Source organism: Hibiscus syriacus, unplaced genomic scaffold, assembly GCF_006381635.1.
Source record: "Hibiscus syriacus cultivar Baekdansim isolate YM2019G1 unplaced genomic scaffold, ASM638163v2 tig00110478_pilon, whole genome shotgun sequence".
Classification (NCBI taxonomy): Eukaryota; Viridiplantae; Streptophyta; class Magnoliopsida; order Malvales; family Malvaceae; genus Hibiscus; species Hibiscus syriacus.
This window is the reverse complement of record NW_024062755.1, coordinates 697,751-719,519: the sequence shown is the minus strand read 5'-3', so window position 1 is coordinate 719,519 and position 21,769 is coordinate 697,751. Positions and strand designations below refer to the sequence as shown.

At 34.3% G+C, this 21,769-nt stretch overlaps 3 protein-coding genes and 1 pseudogene across 3 annotated transcripts; 1 reads left to right on the top strand and 3 right to left on the bottom strand.

Annotated features, from left to right (window-relative positions):
• Positions 1-630: 630 nt before the first annotated feature.
• On the bottom strand, positions 631-1,987 carry LOC120128197. Its single transcript, XM_039145936.1, has one exon. The coding sequence runs from the start codon at positions 1,765-1,767 to the stop codon at positions 949-951; it is 819 nt and encodes a 272-aa protein (XP_039001867.1). The 5' UTR covers positions 1,768-1,987; the 3' UTR covers positions 631-948.
• Positions 1,988-2,392: 405 nt separating this feature from the next.
• Positions 2,393-5,698, bottom strand: LOC120128346. Its single transcript, XM_039146034.1, has 5 exons — positions 5,531-5,698; positions 4,493-5,437; positions 3,924-4,058; positions 3,609-3,767; positions 2,393-2,779 (listed from the first exon to the last, which is right to left on the bottom strand). The coding sequence occupies exons 1-5, from the start codon at positions 5,696-5,698 to the stop codon at positions 2,393-2,395; spliced, it is 1,794 nt and encodes a 597-aa protein (XP_039001965.1).
• Positions 5,699-17,997: 12,299 nt separating this feature from the next.
• LOC120128345 lies at positions 17,998-18,493 on the bottom strand. Its single transcript, XM_039146033.1, has 2 exons — positions 18,469-18,493; positions 17,998-18,413 (listed from the first exon to the last, which is right to left on the bottom strand). The coding sequence occupies exons 1-2, from the start codon at positions 18,491-18,493 to the stop codon at positions 17,998-18,000; spliced, it is 441 nt and encodes a 146-aa protein (XP_039001964.1).
• Positions 18,494-18,954: 461 nt separating this feature from the next.
• On the top strand, positions 18,955-21,740 carry LOC120128211 (annotated as a pseudogene).
• The last annotated feature ends 29 nt before the right edge of the window (positions 21,741-21,769 follow it).

The window sequence follows — 21,769 nt, the reverse complement described above, 5'->3', positions numbered from 1 at the left end:
ACCAACAATAATTGTCGTAATTAACATAATTGTTTACATATATTGATTTTATCGGTAGTCATGTAGATATAATTATTTGACAATAAATCTGATTTTGATAAAAAAATACTAGATATATCGATAGTTGTGTTAAAAGTCACAATGGTGACGGCTGTTCCAAATCAAACTTCAAAGTCCAAACTGCATGGGAGTTCTCTACTTCCAAACTCATTAATGGAATCGTCGTATTATTTCTGCATGTATTCTCCATCGGTGTCATGTCTTCTTTAAGCTTCTCTCTCCCTTTGTACTTAATCTTACCATCTCCAATCCTTCATAAACTATGTTGTACTTAATCTCAATTCGATCGATATTAAATTAATAAAGTTAAATCGCTTTCTTCATTGATTTTATGATTAAAAATATGTTAAAAATATGATATATGATTATCAACATTCGATACATCGATTGATTAATCTGTAAATGTACACCCTACATGGACCAGGAGCATTTTTGCATAAGAACAAAAGGATGGTCTCGATGGAAAGGGCGATTGAGCATTTATCAAACTAAAAGGAAAATAAGCACGTAAACAAGCATATCACAAATTCCAAATTAAAACACCGTTACCATACAGTGTGACCAGCAACATCTTTGTCTTCCCTATTTGAACAACTGAAATTGTTATCATGGACATACATTATGGAGAATATAATTGCATCCGGATTTTGTACAATCGAAAGACAAATCTACACACGGCTTACCACACTTGTTGCAATCTGGATAGTAATACAACTTTTTAACAGCAGTGACAGGATGCTCATGAACAGCCTCTCCTAGTTGAAGAATACTCCCTAGCTTGATGAACTGATATTGTCCAAGAACACAATCGACATGAGCTGAAGTACCACAGGTTGCACAATGATAAAACCAAAATTTTGAATCTCTACTTTCTTCGCAAACATCGCATTAATGACTTTCTGAATAACTGTTATTATCATGATAAGTGAGTGAAAGAAGATGTCCATCACATTTGTTCTCCATGGTAACGAACAATGAAAAACATTTATGATCTAAAGAAAAATTGCATTCCTTGCAACGGAACAATCCTTTTATATCATCATCACCACAAGCATCACATTGCCCTGTATGGTCGGTATAAAAACGAAGGGGGTGCTTATGTCCTAGACATGTTTGAGCACCGGGTATAAGAGCAAGAACACATCGAAGGCATGTATATCTCCCACATTCTTCACACTTATAGGAAAAAGCATCGGACCCAAAATCACATTTTACACATCGAAAAACTTCGCCCGAAGTGAGGAGTAATGGTTTTTGGCAACGATGATGCCAAACATGCTTTATCTTCAATAACTCAGCACAAACTTTATGAAGAAAAAAATCACACTGCAAACAGTAGTAAAATGAAGCTGAGATCGGTAACAAGCATCCATCACAACATTTATTTTCATACGCACTTACTTTGTCACTTAACATTAAGTGGTGAATATGCTTGAAATGTTGTATTACTGTGTCTTCGTCGGCGTCATTCCATTCGAGGAAGTTAGTTATGGAATTAACAGATATATCAACAGATTCCTCATCTTCATTTTCTACTATAGAATACGAACTTTTATCTTTCATTGCACAATTCACATGGAATATCACACTGCATCTTGAACAAGAATAGCTACCGTGCCCTACATTAACCTCCTCATGGCATATTATGCAATCATAAGTTCTAAAATCTTCTTCGTAAAGAAAATGTGTGAAAGAGACGATGATCATGCCACTTGCTTTTGATAATCCGGGGCAATGAGATGCAATTTTTGTGGACTATAACGCTGCATGTACCTCATGTATATGCAACATGATTTCCCTCAGTGCCACACGCATCACAAATGAATGGAACTCGTCTCCAAAACAAGGTAAATGGATGTTGATGACTTTTATCCTCGATAATAGGTGGGGGTGAAGGTGATATACATTCAATGTGGATAGAAAACTTACAAGTGAACAAACATAAACAAATCCTTCATCCCGGATATGTTGGCATATCTTGCAAGCGAGCCGATCGCTATTAAATTGTAAAAGAAGCGGGTGTTTGCGATGGCATGGATGATTCAGTTTGAGAGTAAGCTCAACACATTTCTTATGTAAATTAAACCCACGATCAGGAGAGAAGTATGCATAATTTGCTAATGGTTCCCAACACCCAAAGCACTTAGGAACATCATCAAGTTGTTCATCATCTTTTTTAGTGGAAACCAACGGATCTTCAAGGGCAACATGCTGAAACTCTTTCAAATGATTTTGAGAAATATTAAATGTAAACAAAGCACATTTAATATGAAAGTCCAGATCGCAAGAGGAGCAGCGATACATGAACTTCTCACCAACTTTATAGCAGGAATCACAAATGCAAGAAAATGGAGTTCTTTGCAGTTTGCATAAGAACAAGAGGATGGTGCTGATGCAAAGGATGATTAAGCTCAAAAGGTGCGCCGGCACATACCTTGTGAACGTAAAAACCGCAGTCCTCGGCACTGCGAAAACATGGAGCAGACACCTCCCCACACCTGGAGCAGTCGGCTATTACTCCACTTTGATGGGTGATGAGCTGCTCTTCATTCAACAACACAAGTGGATGTTGATGCCAGTAATTCTTTGACACCTCCATATCTCCTTCTGATGTAGCACAGAAATTGAAATCCAATAACCAAAGTAAAGGCAGAAATTTGGAAAAGGGGAGATTGGTGAGCAATCTTAGTAATATTTCTTTAAAAGAGTCTTGTGTTATCTGCGTGTCAAGAAAGGCCATTTAGATTTTTTTAATCAATTAGAGGTCCCCTCTTTAATTCTTAAAGGGATGGGTGATTATAAGGGTATAAAAAAATTGGGTTTGAGTGAGATTGGTTCAGATTTGTTTGTTTATTTTTAAAGGTATTCTTGTTTGATTTGTGTTCGTTTAAATTTTAATATCGTGTTTCTTTCTTTCTTTTTGAAAGTGTTCATGTTCAGCTCGTTTAGCGTTCGTGAATATATTCTTTTAACGTTTACGAACATATTTATTTATATGTTCATCAACATCTTCGTTTAGCTTCGTCAACATGTTCATTCAAAAAATGGTAAAATTATGCCACGAGTCCTTAAGCTCCTTAGGCTTCATAATTTAAACTTTAGAGTTCACCTTGTGTTCAATTTAATCCATACCTTCACAATATTTAAAATATAAAAAACAAATGTTCAATCAAAACCAGGTATCTTCGACCAGGTGCATTTTACATAGGAAAGGGTGATTGAGTTCCAAAGGTGCAAGAAAACAGCAAATGTTCAGTGAATATTGGAATTTAAAGACAGATTTTCTTAGGGTTTGGTGGATTTAATTTGGGGGGTGAAATTCAGAACCACATGCATATTTTGGGTCAACAGAGTAAAAAGTTTGGGAATAACATTCAATCAAAATCAGCATATTACTAAATTCGGAAAACTAACATTATGGCTTAATCTATTTATCGAAATAAAAGATAAGTAAGCACAGAAACCAAGATATTATAGTTTAAATAATCAAAATACACACATAGTTGACATACATTTAAACTCTAAATAGAAGTTGGGACCATACATACTTTGTGTTTTTCCCGGCCCCCAAAGAGAAGTGGTAGTTTCCAAGTACAGTAACCAGCAACACCTCTGTCCTCACTATCTGAACAAGTGAAATCGTTATCGTGGACATTCAGCATGGACAATATAGTTGCATCCGGGCGTTCTACATTCGAGAGACAAATCTACACAGAGCTCACCACATCTATCACAATCTGGGTAGTAATACATCTTCTTAACATAAGTGAAAGGGTGCTCATGAACATCCAAGTTTTCCAAAATACTCCCTAGTTTGATGAATGGATGTTTCCCAATAAAACAATCGACATGAGCTGAAGTACCGCAGGTTGCACAATGATAAAGCGAAAGTTTTGGATCTCTACTTTCTTCACAATTATCACAATAATGACTTTCTGAATAACTGTTATTGTCATGATGAGTGAGAGAAAGAAGATGTTGATCACATTTGTTCTCGACTGTAACGGGCAGTGAAAATCATTTACAATCTAAACAAAAATTGCACTCCTTGCAAAGGAACACCCCTCTTCTATCAAATCCACAAGCATTGCATTGCCCTTCACCGTTGATATAGAAAAGAAGGGGGTGTTTATGTCCTAGACATGTTCGAGCACCAGGTGTAAGAGCAATAACACATCGAAGGCATGTATAGCTCACACATTCTTCACACTTATAGGCAAAACCATTAGAGAAATGCCAACATTTTAGACATATAAAAATTTCACCTGAAGTGAGGGGTAATGGTTATTGGCAACGATGATGCCAAACATGCTTTACCTTTGATAATTCAGCACAAATTTTGTGAAGAAAAAAATCACTGTAAACAACAGTAAAATGAAGCTGAAATCGGTAATAAGCATCCATCGCAACATTTATTCTCATACTCACTTACTCTGTCACTTAATATTAAGTGGTGAATATGCTTGAAATGTTGTATTAGTGTGGCTTCCCCGGTATCATTCCATTCAAGGACATTAGTTATGGAACTAACATATATATCAAGAGATTCATCGTCTTCATTTTCTACTATAGAATAAGAATCTTCATCTTCCATCACGCAATTCACAAGAAATATCACATTGCATTTTGAACAAGAATAGCTTCCATGATCTGCATTGACCTCCTCATGGCATATTATACAATAAGAAGTTCTAAAATCTTCTTCGTGCTGGAAATATTTGTGAAATAGACGACGATCATGCCACTTGCTTTTGATGATGCGTGGTAATGAAACGCACCTTTTATGGAGTATAATGCTGCATGTACCACACGTATATGCAACATGATTTCCCTCGGTGCCACAAGCATCACAAATGAATGGAACTCTTCTCCAAAACAAGGTAAATGGATGTTGATGACTTTTATCCTCGATAATAGGTGGGGGTGAAGGTGATACACATTCAATGTGAATAGCAAACTTACAAGTTGAACAACAATAAACAAATCCTCTTCGTCGGGTTTCTTGACATATCTTGCAAGCGAGCCGATCGCTATTAAACTGTAAAAGGAGCGGATGTTTGCGATGGCACGGATGATTCAGTTTAAGAGGAAGCTCAACACATTTCTTGTGTAAATTAAATCCACAATCAGGAGAGAAGTACGTATAATTTGCTAATGGTTCCCAACACCCAAAGCACATAGGAACATCATCAAGTTGTTCATCATCTTTTTTAGTGGAAATCAAAGGATCTTCAAGGGCAACATGCTGAAGCTCTTTCAAATTATTTTGAGAAATATTAAATGTAAACCAAGCACATTTAATATGCAAGTCCAAACTACAAGAGCAATGATAACTGGGTTTCTCACTTCTTTTATAACAGAAATCGCATAAACCCCACTTTCCAGATGGATAAGGTGCATTTTGCATAAGAAGAAGAGAGTGATTCTGATGGAAAGGGTGATTAAGCTCAAAAGGTGCGTCGGCTCATACCTTGTGAAGGTAAGACCCACAGTCCTCGGCACAGCGAAAACATGGAGCAGACACCTTCTCCCGACAGCTGGAGCAGACAGCTACTACTCCACTTGGACTGCTGATCAGCTGGTCTTCATTCAATAATACAAGTGGATGTCGATGCCCATAATTGTTTGAGTCCTCCATTTCTCCTTCCACCCTGTGACTTACCCGAATAAATAAAGCAAGAGCTTGGTTTTGGGAGCAAACTATCAATGGAAAAACAACATCACAACACAAGTGACTCAGAGAGAGGATATGAGGTTTATAGAGTCAATAATGCATCTTATCTTTTTCTGTAAGCCTTTGCTCCACACATTATTTAATGGGTAAAGTATTACCTCTATATTATAGGATGTTATTTTGTTTAGTCTTTTGACTATTAAAAGTTATATCTTTCGAGTCTCGATTATAGGGTATTACTTTATTAAGTCTTCCGACTATTAAAAGTTACAAAATGATTATCTGACTATTCATATATTCTAAATTCATCCTCTTTAATTAAAAATTGATGGTCGTCCAAGATAGACATTAACTTATTGACTTTGATATGATAAAATTTGATCTAAAATCGTTTGAGTTGTATTTTATAAATCAACTCTCTGTTTACATTATGTCGTTGAGCCAGTGCTGAAAACATATTACATTGTCAAGCTAATGCTTAAAAGTAACAATGATGTTGGTAGACATCATTAAAATATAATTTATTATATTTCAATGAGTATGTTAATATCTAACTCAAATAAACATCAATTTTTAACAAAATATGATGAGTTTGGAATATACGAATAGTCATGTGATTATTTTATAATTTTTAATACTCAGAGACTCAATAAAATAATGTCCTATAATTTAAAAATTATTTTATAACTTTTAATAATCGAAGATTAAACAAAACTATGTTATATAGTTGGAGACTATCATATACTTTACCTTTATTTAATTTGATTTCATACCAATTTTGTTCGTTAGTTTGTTTTATTCAGCATCGGTGGATGGCGGTTTGGTTGGTGGTCATAGTTATATTAATTTATAGGAATAGTTATTAGATTATAATTATAAGAGAAATTTTCACAGCAATAAATTTACTTAAGTTATATATTTTTTATTTTAATCAACATTTAATAATAAAAATATAATTTCATATTTATTCAATGTGTTATACCGTGATAATATTTCAGACTAAATATCGATACTTTAAGAAATCAGTTAAAATATTTTAAAATTTGTGGACTAATTTAAATTTGAGTGTTCGTTTGGAGATATTGATTGATTTAACCTTTTCCCTATTACTTATTTTGCAGTAAAAAGTGGGATAAATTACAAGTTTAGTATCTAAACTTTTAGTTTTGATCCATTTGAGTATTTAAATTTTATTTTTTTTCAAAAGCATACATGACGTTTAGTTTTTGTTTTACTTTAATAAAAAGTAGGGTAAATTACTCGTTAAAAACTTAACGAACGGGCTGACTTGGTATAGTTTCGGTGAACAAATGACCAATTCGAACGGTGGACCACGAGAGAATGACGAGTCGAACAACATGGTTCAGTTTCAGGCCCATCGAATGGTTGACGAAAGAGATCGGATTAAGAAGAAGTCAAAGAGTCAATCGTCGATTTGGGGAGATTGATGTATTTTTCGGTGAAATGGAGGCCATAATCACGTTTAAGGGGTCGAAAATCTATGGGCTGGAAATTTTAGGGTTCATTGGCTGACAGATGCGACGACTAATGACTGTAGGTGCGACATTCGACGAGCTTGTCCGTTAAGTTTTAGCAGTGGGTATTAAAACGAAACAAAATATTGTTGAGTTAATCGATCGACGGAATCGGCCAAGAGGGGGTGAATTGGCAATTAAAAATTTCGGTGGAAGCTTTTGCAGAAAATTGAAAGAAATTGCACATCGATTTACAGTGATTCGACTTTCTCAAACAAATTCTACGTCCACTACCTTAGCTATCCACACTAAGGATTTTCCAACAAATTCACTAATTTGTTCTTCTTTTGAGGCCAAAGAGATAACCTTACAACTCCCTCAAGAATATACCCCAATTCTTGAGAATACTCTTTCTCAAAGAAAAGATTACAAATTCGCAAACTTACAAGAAAAACCTCACAAGGCAAATATGTTTGCACAATTCTAGAACAAAGAAAATAACACTCAAGAATGAATACAATTGAGTACAAGTAGCAAAATGAATATTGAATAAAAAATAGGCTTGAAATTGCTCAAACTTGAGGTTTGATACTTTCTCTTTGATTTTCTCTTGATTCTTGATAATTGTTGTTGATCAATGGCTTCTAAGCTTGTTTAAATACTCCTTGAATTGATTCTGAACGTTGGGGATGATTAATAGAGTTAATAGAGCTGTTTGAGTGTGAAAACAATTAATTAAAACAGTTGAGAGCATCGGTGCATCGATGCATGACCATAGTGCATCGGTGCATCAGTGTAAAATTCAAATATTTTGACCGTTGGAACACTTAGTGCATCAGTGCACTAAGTATGCATCGATGCATAAAATGCATTCGATGTTTTGAAAAAGCCTGAATGCATCGATGCATGGTGTGTTCATCGATGCATCAAATGCATTCGATGTTTTCATTTAAAATCAGAGTGCATCGATGCATGTATAGTGCATCGGTGCATGTAATGCATTCGATGTTCAATTTATTCAATGATGCATCGATGCATGGATTGATGCATCGGTGCATGCCTTTGTAAAATTGATTTAAGGCTTGATTTTGGTTCAAAATACTTTGTGAAAATTGTTTCAAAAATAGTTTAAGTATAAAACACAGTTGTACACATTTAGTAAGGATTAAAATTGATCTTGAAAGAGTTGGAGTAATAATTTGATATTCGATTAATTAATCGAATATACTTATAAAAATCTTTTGTAAAATCTTAAAATTCATTTATACTTAATTTGTTATATCGAAATATCAAAATGTTTTCAACAATCTCCCCTTTTTGATATAACAAAACAATTGTGTAATTTTAAGATTTGTTTAAGAAAGTCATTTTGAAATCAATTTTGAGATTACTCCCCCTAACTATGACACACATTTTTCTCCCCCTTTTTGTTAAATCAAAAAGACTCTAAAATGTTATTAAAACAAGAATTTGAAAAGTATAGCCAATTGATTAATAAGATAAAGTTTAAGCTGCTAAGATCACAATCAAAAAAGAGATTAGCCATTAGTTATAATTCAATATTCATAAACATGTAATGGATAATTGGTCATATATATCTAATGATGCAAAAATAAGAAAATTCAACCAAACCAAATATATATATAAAGTTCAAAATCCATAAAACACACCATAAGTTCAAAAATCCAACAACCAACGAATTTAAAACATCTAAAAACAAACAATCCAGAAATATCAAAATCAATCCAACTTTTAAATTTAAGAAAGCATGATAAGAAAGGCAAATCTACTCCATCGGAGGATCGGGAGGAGGAGGATAATGAGCTCGAATTTCAAGAGTAAGAGCATCAATACGTTCACGCATCACCCTCTGAAACTCAGTAATATGAGACTCCATAGAGGCAAACCGCAGATCAAACGACTCTAAGAAAGATCGAAAATATGGTGGCGTTTGATCTTCTTGCCGAGCTGGTTCCGGTGCAGTCTCATCATCTGGTACTTCCTCATCAATTTCTCTCATAAGCCATTGAAGCTCTGGATCGTCGTTAGTGGCAGGAGCTGGAGGAGGAGGAGGAGCACGAGAAGAACTAGGAGCAGCTCGAGAAGAACTAGCTCCTGGAGTTTGCTTATTGGGTCGGAAGACCCAAAGATCGGTTCGCTCATCTTGTACCTAATCCTCTTTCTTTAACGAAGTGAGATTGATTTGATTTTGGAGAGGGATAAGAGTGACGAGAGAGACGTCTAGACCGAGTTTGATAAAGAGGTTACTAAGTAGACATCCGTAAACTAATGTTTCAACATGTTTAGAAGAAATAATGTTTATGATATCTACTAGTTGACTAAAGATAATATGTGGAAGGTTTATTTTGATCTTATTCTTAATACAATACATCCACCATAAATCCCTATTACGAAGAGTGGAGTACCTACCAGCGGATGGTCTAAACCACCAAGAGATAATGAAATGAAGAAAACGGTCATGATGGGAGCGAAGGGTACTAACACTAGAGTTTGGAAGATAGGGATAATTCACAGTTTCTTTTTCGTCATAGACACCATTGTCATCTAACCCGAATTGAGAAGCAATAGTTGCGGAATCAATAAAAATATATTGTCATAAAAGGTAGGATCTAATTCCTATGGTTCTACATTGGGTTTAGTTTTGAATACATACCGCATTAGAATAGAAAATGCGGACTAATTGGTGAAAGAAGATAGGTTGAAGTGAAAACAGTTTATCAAACTTCCATTGTTTAAGAATCGGAAGGTATTCGAAGTCAATTTTGGTCATGGCTTGAAGAGAATGAATACGCTCTTCCCGAATTCTATACGATTGGAAGGACTCCATATACCTATTGTACAAGCCGTTTCTACGACATTCTGGCATATTGAAACAAGTACTTATGAGGGTTGAATGAGGATTTGATGGATTTTGAGATTGGGGAATGGGAGGACGGTTTGAGCGACTAGAAGAAGTCCTAGGGCGTTTTGGATTAGACATGGTTAAGGAGTCGGAATAAGAAATATAACCTGCAAATTGAAACATATGTATGCAATTTAATCAATCCCAAAACTCAATTGAGTCCGCAATAATCAAGGTTCTATAAAACAATCCTAATGGGCAAGGATTTGAAAACTATTTGAAAATATTATTTGCAAATAATATGTATAGTTTTTCATGAAAACAACATAATCAAATTTAGAAATTAAATTTAGATTTTCGATTTTTTTTTTAATTTTGAAAATTCACGAATTCATTGAAAATTTGTGAGTTTTTGATGAAATTAGTTGTAAAAACTAGTTTGTAATCATCAAACTATCAATGCCCGATATAATGCTCATCCTAGAACTAATTAAAACTAGTCCTAAGATCGAAAATCAATAAAACAGAGTTTTTGAAATATTACCTTGAAAATTTCGGATTTGAGAGGAACGTGATGTTGTTTTGCACGATTTGATGATAAATGTAGGATTAGGAGTTGAAAAACTCGAAGATTTCGATCAAAAACCAAGGATTTGGAGCAATTTTGAGAGTAGGAAAGAGAGAGGAGGCGAACGGCTAAGAGAGTTTAGTTTTAGGTTTTGAAACAAATGAGAAAATAAGCCTTTTTAACCTAAAATCCGATGGATGCATCGATGCATAGTCTTTATGCATCGATGCATATTCAAGGAATGCATCGGTGCATCTTCATGATGCATCGATGCACATTCAAGGGGATGTATCGATGCACTGACAAGTGTATCGATGCATTAAGCACAAAAATGTCAAAAATTTGTTTTAAACACTCAATAAGATAATTTAATTAGCTCTAGTGGTATTGACAACTCATATATTGAAAATTAATCATGTTCAATCAATTAATTTAATCCTTAAACTACATTTGAATAGAAAGATTAATTTTCACCAAGCAACATAAACTCCCCCTGACTAATAGCAAGAATGCAATCAAAGATGTTATTTTAAAAGCATTTTTCATTTGTTCTTAAAAGTGCTAAAATTATTTTAAACACAAAGTGAAGATAGGTTAGTTAAACCTAATTCTCTCCTAAGTGTCCAAAATCTTTCATTATCTAAGGGTTTTGTAAAAATATCCGCTAATTGATGCAAAGTATCAACAAATTCTAGAACTACATCTTCCTTAGTGACATGGTCTTTAATGAAGTGATGTCTAATTTCAATATGCTTAGTTCTAGAGTGTTGGATGGGATTTTTAGTGAGACAAATAGCACTAGTATTGTCACACTTGATATGAATAGTACATACTTCAATTCCATAATCAAAAAGTTGTTGTTTCATCCATAAAACTTGTGCACAACAACTACCAGCTGAAATGTATTCCGCTTCAGTGGTAGATAATGCAACACAATTTTGTTTCTTTGAAAATCAAGAAATCAACATATTTCCAAGAAATTGGCAAGTACCGAAGGTGCTTTTCCTATCTAATTTGCATCCTCCATAATCCGCATCTGAGAAGGCATGCACGCTAAAGCTAGAGTCTCTAGGATACCAAAGACCTATACTAGAAGTTTCCTTAAGGTATCCAAAGATTCTCTTAACGGCTAGTAAATTTGATTCTTTAGGACATGACTGAAATCTAGCACATAAGCAAACACTAAGCATAATTTCTAGTCTACTTGCGGTTGGATAAAGTAATGAACCAATCATAGATCTATATAATTTAACATCTACACATTTACCTCTTTCATCCAAGTCAAGCTTTGTAGAAGAACTCATTGGAGTGGCATAAGGTTTCCCATTTTCCAATCCAAATTTCTTGAGCATATCCTTGACGTATTTTGCTTGCTTGATGAAGATGATATATTTTCTTTGCTTGATTTTGAGTCCCAAGAAAAATGAGAGCTCCCCCATCATGCTCATCTCGAATTCACTTTGCATTAGCTTAGAAAATTCTTGGCAAAGAACATCATTAGTAGAACCAAATATTATATCATCAACATAAATTTGAACTACTAATAAATCTTTACCTTTATGCTTTAAAAATAATGTAGTGTCAACCTTCCCTTTTGAAAAACCTTTTTCAATTAAAAAAATTGACAATCTTTCATACCAAGCTCTAGGAGCTTATTTTAAACCATAAAGTGCTTTTGTCAATTTAAAAACATGATCCGGAAATTTTGAATCTTCAAAGCCTGGAGGTTGTTCCACATACACTTCTTCTTTTATAAAACCATTTAAGAATGCACTTTTAACATCCATTTGATATAATTTAAATTCATTGAAACATGCAAATGCTAATAACATTCTAATTGCTTCTATCTTAGCTACGGGAGCGTATGTTTCATCATAGTCTATGCCTTCTTCTTGAGTATAGCCTTGAGCAACAAGTCTAGCCTTGTCTCTCACTATGTTACCACTTTCATCAAGCTTATTCCTAAATACCCATCTAGTACCTACAGTAGATTTATTACTAGGCCTTTCAGCTAATGTCCAAACTTTACTTCTCTCAAATTGATTTAACTCTTCTTGCATAGCCATAATCCAATGTTCATCATTTAATGCTTCTTTAATATTCTTAGGCTCTATGCATGAGATAAATGCAACATAATTACAAATATTTCTAAGAGAAGATCGAGTAGTTACCCCTTTTGATGGATCACCTATAATTTCACCATCCTTAACATAGTTGTACTCTCTTGGATAAGATACTTCCCTTTCTTCAATGGTTGGATTCTCGAGGGGATCATGAGTTTCCTCATCTTTCGTTTCTTCCTTTGATGATGATTCTCCAACATCATGTCTAACGTCATTTGTTTGTACAATACCTACATCATCATTAACACAAGAATCCTTCCTCGGAAGGGGATTATCATCGAAAACAACATGTATAGACTCTTCTACAACTAAAGTTCTTTTATTAAATACACGATAAGCTTTAGAAATTAAGGAATAACCCAGAAAAATTCCTTCATCACTTTTAGCATCAAATTTGCCAAGATTATCTTTATCATTGTTTAAAACAAAACATTTACATCCAAAAGGATGAAAATAACTAATGTTAGGCTTTTTATTTTTGAAAAAATCATATGGCGTTTTTTTTAAAAATTGGCCTAATCATTACTCAATTTATAACATAACAAGCGGTATTTGTGGCTTTCACCCAAAAATATTTTGGCAAATTATTTTCACAAAGCATGGTTCTAGCTATTTCTTCTAAAGTTCGATTTTTCCTCTCAACAACTCCATTTTGTTGAGGAGTTCTAGGTGCTGAAAAATTATGACTAATACCATTAGAATTACAAAACTCAGTAAATCCAAGATTTTCAAATTCAGTTCCATGATCACTTCTAACCCTAGTGATAGAGTAACCTTTTTCGTTTTGGATTATTTTTGAAAACGTGATGAAATATCCTAATGCTTCATCTTTTGTACTTAAGAATAGAACCCATGTATATCTAGAATAGTCATCTACCAAGACAAATGCATAGTGTTTTCCACCCAAGCTAGTAGTCCTAGTTGGCCCAAAAAGATCTATATGAATTAATTGTAATACTCTACTAGTTGATACATCATTAAAAGATTTAAAAAAAACTCACTTTTGTTTTCCTTTAGCACAAGCATCACAGATTTTATCATAATCAAATTTAAGCTTAGGCAATCCTTGAACTAAATATCCTTGAATAAGCCGTTGTAAAACACTCATACTAGCATGTCCTAGTCTCCTATGCCATAACCAACTATCATGCTCATCCTTAGCAACTAGTCATAAATTAGTCATGTCAAAAAAATCTAAATGCACCATGTATATGTTTCCTATTCTATGACCAATAAGCATAATCTGATTAGATGCAATGTCAATGACTTTACAACTATTAGTTTCAAACAAGACATTGAATCCTTTATCGTATAATTGACTAATACTCAATAGATTATGCTTTAATCCATTCACAAATAAAACATTTTTAATTTGTATGGAAGAGGTATTACCTATAGTACCAATACCTTCAATGTGACCTTTTGAATTATCGCCAAAAGTCACTTCTCCTCCATTTTTGGCGTTAAACTCAATAAACCAGCTTTTGTCTTCGGTCATGTGTCTTGAGCATCCACTATCAAGGTACCATGAATTTGGATTTGTTTCCCGTGCCTTATAGCAATGATCCTTTTCCTACAAACATAGATTAATTCCTAATTTTTGGTACCCAAATTCTTTTGGGTCCATATTCATTAGTTTCTAAAATTTTAGTCCCTTTAGGTATCCATTTATGAAGGACATCTTTATCTTTAGTAGTAATGAGTTCTTTAGGAACCCATATACTTTTAATGATTTTACCATTTGAAGTTCTTTGAGGACCTCTATGATTGTAGTTTCTAAAACTTTTTCTAACAAAGTTGGATTTTGAATTTTATCCTTTTTTTCAAAATGCTTTGTACCAACTTTATTAAAAGAAGCTTTAAGATCATCAATTTCTTTTTGATGATCATCATGAACTTTTGAAAGTAAGTTATGCAAATCATTATTTTTCTTTTCAAAATCATCAATTTTGATTTGCAATTCTTTAAGCTTACTTTCAAGATCATTGTTGGTTTTGGATATAAGACTATTTTTGTTTTTCAATTTTGAAACATCATTTTTTGTATTTTGAAAATAGAGTCTTATAATTCGAAGCCAACCTATTATAATCCTCTAACAACTCATCATAAGATAATTCATCTGAATTAAATGAGTTAGAGGTTACCTTAGAATCTTCCCCGATGGCCATCAAGTACAAGTTTACAACTTCTTGTTCCTCTTCATCGGAACCTTCTTCATCACTCCATGTAGCTACATGAGCCTTGTGCTTCTTTTTGGATTGACCCTTTTTCTTCAATTATGGGCAATCATATTTGACATGCCCCGGCTTTTTGCATTCATAGCAAATGATCGGGTCTTTCTTATTCGATTCAGTTTTGAAGCCTTCATTGCATTAAAATTTTCTTCCTCGGTTGGGCATCATCAATTTTCTAAATCGTCTGGAAAATAATGCCATTTCCTCGTCATCATCATCGTCATTCGAATCACTCTCATCTTTTGTGGATTTGAGAGCAACTCCGATATTTTTCTTCTTCTCATTTGGTGTCTCGTCAATCTTAACGAGGTCCACCTCATCTTCAAGCATCATTTCATGAGTGAGGAGGGAACCAATTAGCTCTTCAAGAGTTAAGGATGTTAGGTCCTTAGCCTCTATGATTGTCGTCTTCTTTGATTGCCACGCTTTTGGAAGAGAGTAAACTAACTTCCTCACAAGCTTTTCATTTGAAATGATCTCTCCATATAATTTGAGACCATTGAAAATCGTTGAAAATCTATCCCTCATATCTTTGATATCTTCATTTGGTTTCATCCTGAAATTTTCATAGCTATGCGTTAGAATACTAATTTTAGATTTTTTTACCTCATCGGTACCCTCATGAGTGACTTGAAGTTTGTCTCATATTTCTTTGGCGGTTGTACAAGATGAAACTCTTCCTTATTCATCTGGTCCAATAGCACAATATATGATATGGATGGCTTTGGAGTTGAGTTGAAACAATCTTGTCTCTCCTTCACTCCACAACCTTGGATGAGTGAGAGGCTTGATGTATCCTTCTTCTATGGCATTTCATGCTCCCATGTCACTTGCTTGAATGAAGTACATCATCCTATTCTTCCAATAGGCATAGTTAGCTCCATTGAAGAAAGGAGGCTTGTTGACGGGCATCGAATCGAGACCGGAGTCGAAATTTGAAGCTGAGGATATTGATGACTTGGTAATCGATGTAACTCTTCCCGAATCGACTCAAGAGGCAATTAAACCTTCAAATGAGTGAGCTCTGATACCAATTGTTGAGTTAATCGATCGACATAATCGGCCAAGAGGGGGGTGAATTGGCAATTAAAAATTTCGGTGGAAGCTTTTGCAGAAAATTGAAAGAAATTGCACATCGATTTACAGTGGTTCGACTTTCTCAAACAAAATCTATGTCCACTACCTTAGCTATCCACACTAAGGATTTTCCAACAAATTCACTAATTTGTTCTTTCTTTTGAGGCCAAAGAGATAATCTTACAACTCCCTCAAGAATATACCCCAATTCTTAAGAACACTCTTTCCCAAAGAAAAGATTACAAATTCGCAAACTTACAAGAAAAACCTCACAATACAAATATGTTTGCACAATTCTAGAACAAAGAAAAGAACACTCAAGAATGAATACAATTGAGTACAAGTAGCAAAATGAATATTGAATGAAAAATAGGCTTGAAATTGCTCAAACTTGAGGTTTGATGCTTTCTCTTTGATTCTCTCTTGATTCTTGATAATTGTTATTGATCAATGGCTTCTAAGCTTGTTTAAATACTCCTTGAATTGATCCTGAACGTTGGGGATGATTAGTGGAGTTAATAGAGCCGTTTGAGTGTGAAAATAATTAATTAAAACAGTTGGGAGCGTCGGTGCATCGATGCATCGATGCATGACCATAGTGCATCGATGCATCAGTGTAAAATTCAAATATTTTGACCGTTGGAACACTTAGTGCATCGGTGCACTAAGTATGCATCGATGCATAAAATGCATTATATGTTTTGAAAAAGCCTGAATGCATCGATGCATGGTGTGTGCATCGATGCATTAAATGCATTCGATGTTTTCATTTAAAATCAGAGTGCATCGATGCATGTATAGTGCATCGGTGCATGTAATGCATCGATGTTCAATTTATTCAATGATGCATCGATGCATGGATTGATGTATCGGTGCATGCCTTTGTAAAATTGATTTAAGGCTTGATTTTGGTTCAAAATACTTTGTGAAAATTGTTTCAAAAATAGTTTAAGTATAAAATACAATTTTACACATTTAGTAAGGATTAAAATTGATCTTGAAAGACTTGGAGTAATAATTTGATATTCGATTAATTAATCAAATATACTTATAAAAATCTTTTGTAAAATCTTAAAATTCATTTATACTTAATTTGTTATATCGAAATATCAAAATATTTTCAACAAATATAAACATTAGGTATGATTTTGAAAAATTGAAAGTTTAGGTACTAAGATAGATAAAATCTGATAGTGTTGGTACTAAACCTTATTTTACCCTAAAAAGTATTGGAAGGATTATATTGAACTATAATGGATATAATATTGATAATTTAAGGATTTAGTTACAATATTTTAAAATTGAGGACTAATTTAAATTCTGAGTGATCATTAGAGGACATTTATTGATTTAACCCTTTTCGACCTAATTTGTAGTAAAAAAATATGTTAAACTACACGGGAGACCACTAAACTATGGTTAAAAATCAATTTGACCACCGAAGTTTCAATTGAATAAGTCAGACCACCAAACTATTTAAATGTTTCAATCAAGTCATCGACCATTAATTTTTAACGGAGGTGGTGACGTGTCCGTTAATAAAATTGGCATAATTCTATATTTGGTCTTTAATATTTACATATTTTATCAATTTAAATACAATTAAATAAATTTAACTATCCAATTATAATGTGATACGTGTTAATACATGATTGAAATATTTTATTTATAAATTTTAAATTATTTAATTAAATAATTTCTCTATCCATCCATCACCCAATTAAAACGCTAAAAAAACAAAACCTTTAGTTTTAACATAAAGGAAAATGGAACGCTAAAATAGAGCAAAAAATTAAATTAAAGAAATCAACAAAGCAGTCATCCGTTTCCTTGCACAAGAAATGAAACCATCGGCGAGTAGCAAGAAAACCCAACAAAAGACGATGGAGCCTTTGCACAGCAGCATCAAAGAATCCCCGTCAACTAAGGGTCGATCAAACGGCGATCTTCATCCACCTGAACCAGCACGCGGTGTGGGGCTTCTTCTACCCAGAACTGGTCCTCTGTACTAGTACTATTAAAGGAGGCTAAGAGGTATGCCGCCTTATTTCCGGTGCGAGGAACATGTTGAAACTGGCATACACGAAGGGACGCTGCTAGTTTCCTCCCCTCATGAACCCATATGCCAATTTCCGACCAGTCCGCCATCGACGACACCAAGCTTTGTATCACAGAGCGACAGTCTCCCTCTACAATGACTTGGGTAAAACCCAAATCAAGAGACAATCGAACCGCATGGAGAGCAGCCACCGCTTCTGCAGCAAAACTCGAGGCGATTCTCTCAACTTTCCTTCGAGAAGCACCCAAAATTAACCCATCTACATCTCGTATAATCACCCCTGACCATGCAACTCGATTTCCATGCAAGAAACTGGCATAAAAATTTAATTTGACCCAAGACGACAGGGGCGGTTTCCATTTGACAATTGGTTAGGCGAGAGGAGAACTAACCTTTATTTTCCCTTGATAGAAAAATTATTTAATTAAATAATTTAAAATTCATAAATAAAAATCTTTCAATCATGTATTGATACGTGTTCCTTTATAATTGGATAGTTAAATTTATTTAAATGTATTAAAATAGTGACTAAATTAATAGAATATGTAAATATTAAAGACCAAATATAGAATTATGCCAATTTTATTAACGAACACATCACCACCTCCCATTAAAAATTAACGGCCGATGGCTTGATCGAAATATTTAAATAGTTGGATGGTCTGATTGATTCAATTAAAATTTTGGTGGTCAAATTGATTTTTAACTATAGTTTAGTGGCCTCCCGTGTAGTTTACCCTAAAAAAATATATTGAAATTTTCGAGATCTTTTTACTACTTTGAGGTATTAACCAAATTTCCATTGAATTGAAAGCTTGAAATCTTAAAACCTTCACCAATCCTAGTTCATGTCAAGTAAAAGCAACGACAAAGAGGAAACGATAATCGGAGAACAATGACGGTGGCTGCAGGGATTGGGTACGCTTTGGTGGCTTTAGGACCGTCTCTATCCCTTTTCATCCCCGTTATCTCCAAAAAGCCCTTCTTGATCCTCACTCTCCTCTCCAGGTTTTCCCTCACTTTCCGTCCCTTTTTTTTTTCTCACTTTCCGTCCCTTCTTTTTTTCTCCAGGTTTTATCTATTTTTCAATTCCGAGTTTGTTGTTCACTTCAAAATTGTAACTTTTTTTTCGTTTGTTTATTGATAATGCAGTACGTTGGTTTGGCTTATAAGTTTGATAATATTATCTGGAATTTGGAGAGCTTTCCTTCCTTTGAATTCAACAACGTGGTGGCCTTTTGCAATTCTTATATTCACATCCGTTGCTTTTCAAGAAGGTCTTCTCCTTCTTTTCTGGAAAGCTTATAAGTAAGCCAATTGCTTTCACTGCTTGCCATTCTGTTTTTTCTGAAGCTGAAAACAAAATTTGAAATCAATTAGTAGTATTGTTTTTGAACAATGAGGAAATTTAAATCCTTTCTTTGGATGACAAAATGAATGAATTCACTTCTTATGTTGATGCTATTTGGGTTCTTTATTCTTTCCTATTGTTTGAGGGGGGAACCTTGAAGCTTGTTCATTAGGGGTTATATATATGCATCGTCCATTGAGCCATATGATTAGGCATATAAAGGGGTTTTTTGTTTAGTTGTATAGAGTCTGTGTACTTGGATATAACAGTATGTTTTGTACAGGCCGATAAATGCTTGCATTTGATCTTTCTCAGGAGGTTAGAAGACATATTGGATGCTTTTGCTGATAGGGTCTCGAAGCCACGCTTGTATCTGACTGATAAGATGCAAATTGCTCTTGGTAAGATCGGAAGAGGCTTCCATTCTTAACTTGCTTTTATACATGAATAGGAAAAAAGGAACTTGGATCTGGTGAACTGTTGTAGGAAATAGTAAAGGTTATTTTTATGTAATTTTGCAGAAGAGAATCCTCCTATCCTCTTAGTTATTCTATCAGACTTTTTATGAGCTGACTTGAAGTAAATTTTAGTTCTAGACAAGCATCAATTCGTACGAAAGACATGTTTGTTGGGAATATAGATCGAAGGCATAAGTCTGGCCATACTATGATCCCCTTTTTTCTCATGTTCTTGTGGATCTTTGTGGAAATAGTAAATTATATTTATATCTGTTTTTTATTCTTTTTGAACATTATTTCTTGCTAATTTGATTTATGCACTGATATCAAATTTCCATTAACTGCTTCAGCTGGCGGGTTAGGTCATGGTGTAGCACATGCAGTATTCTTTTGTCTTAGCATCTTAACTCCAGCATTTGGTCCAGCAACCTATTTTGTCAATCGGTGTTCACAGATACTGTTTTTCCTTGTTTCTGGTCAGTTGTGTTTTCTTTATTTTTATTACATGCATCTGTATATATTTTCATTTGCATGCAATGCATCAAGCATCATGCAACCCATAGATTGAGATTAGATTAGTGAATAGATTTCTAGGTTTAGGTAGTCTTAATTTTCTGTGGATTGGTGCCTATTAAGAACCACGTAAAAATTGGACTTGAAGTTAAGTTTATCTTTTCTAATAGCTTTTATCCAACATTGCAGCAATTATTGCTCTTGCATTTGTAACGGTCCACACTTTCTCAATGGTTATCGGGTTTAATGGTTATGCTGAAGGGATAAAGTGGACCAATTTTTTGTTCCATCTGTTCATCTTGCTGCTGGAATGATGGTAACATTCTACTTCTGTTTTACGTGCTTATGCCACAATTTCATGTTTTCCAACAGTTTACCATGCCAATAATTTGCAAATTTTCAAATCTTTAAACAGTGTTTTCAACATCCATGTAGCCTTATTCGTTTGAGCCATGTAGCATTGAGGCATAAAATAACTGATAATATCAATAATCTATGCATCGGCAGCCTCATGCGTTTGGGTTTGAATTTATATCCAGTGGATGTTTTCTATTGGTTCAGTTTGTTATAAATACCTTGTCATATTAGTATTTACTCGAATGCATGAAACTTTTTGGTAAAGTAGCCTCATGAGTTGATGCTTATTTCATGCATGTCAGACCATTTAACAGCAGATAGTTTATGATATAAGCATCCAGTTGATGCTTTTCAAACAATTACCTTTTCCTTTATGTTGATAATTCGTATTTTGTCTTGTATTGTCAAAATTAGTTCACTTCTCTCATACAACTTTTGTTGTTTGTGAATGATTTTTACCAACATTTCTCCTCCAGACTTTGATAAATTTTGCTTATGATGGCTGCGTTATCGGGATTCCTCTTCTATTCTTAATGGCAATCCTGACCTTGATGCACTGCGGCAGGATGGTTTGGTGGAGATTAGCTGAAAACCAAAGGCAGGGCAATTCGTAAAAATTCGAAACTTTTGCAGATTCTCCCTTTATTTAGTTGGCACCTTCACAGTTCTTCTCTTGCAAGTAGTGGAACACCTAAGCCATGTAATGTCTCCTTTTTCAATGAATGAAAGTTCGCAACAACCAAGAACATTCTTTTGAACCCGTCTAGCGGATTATTATATGATATTTATAGTTCGTGATGCCTGACGGAGTTGTATAGTTTTGGCATCGTCTTGCACCGGTTCGTATTTCCTATTATTTCATGTGGCAAGACAACATTGGCAAGTTCCTTCACCATAGAGGCACATATGCTTGGCTTGCCTACTTCAATGGATGTTTATAGTTTGCTTATCTATCTT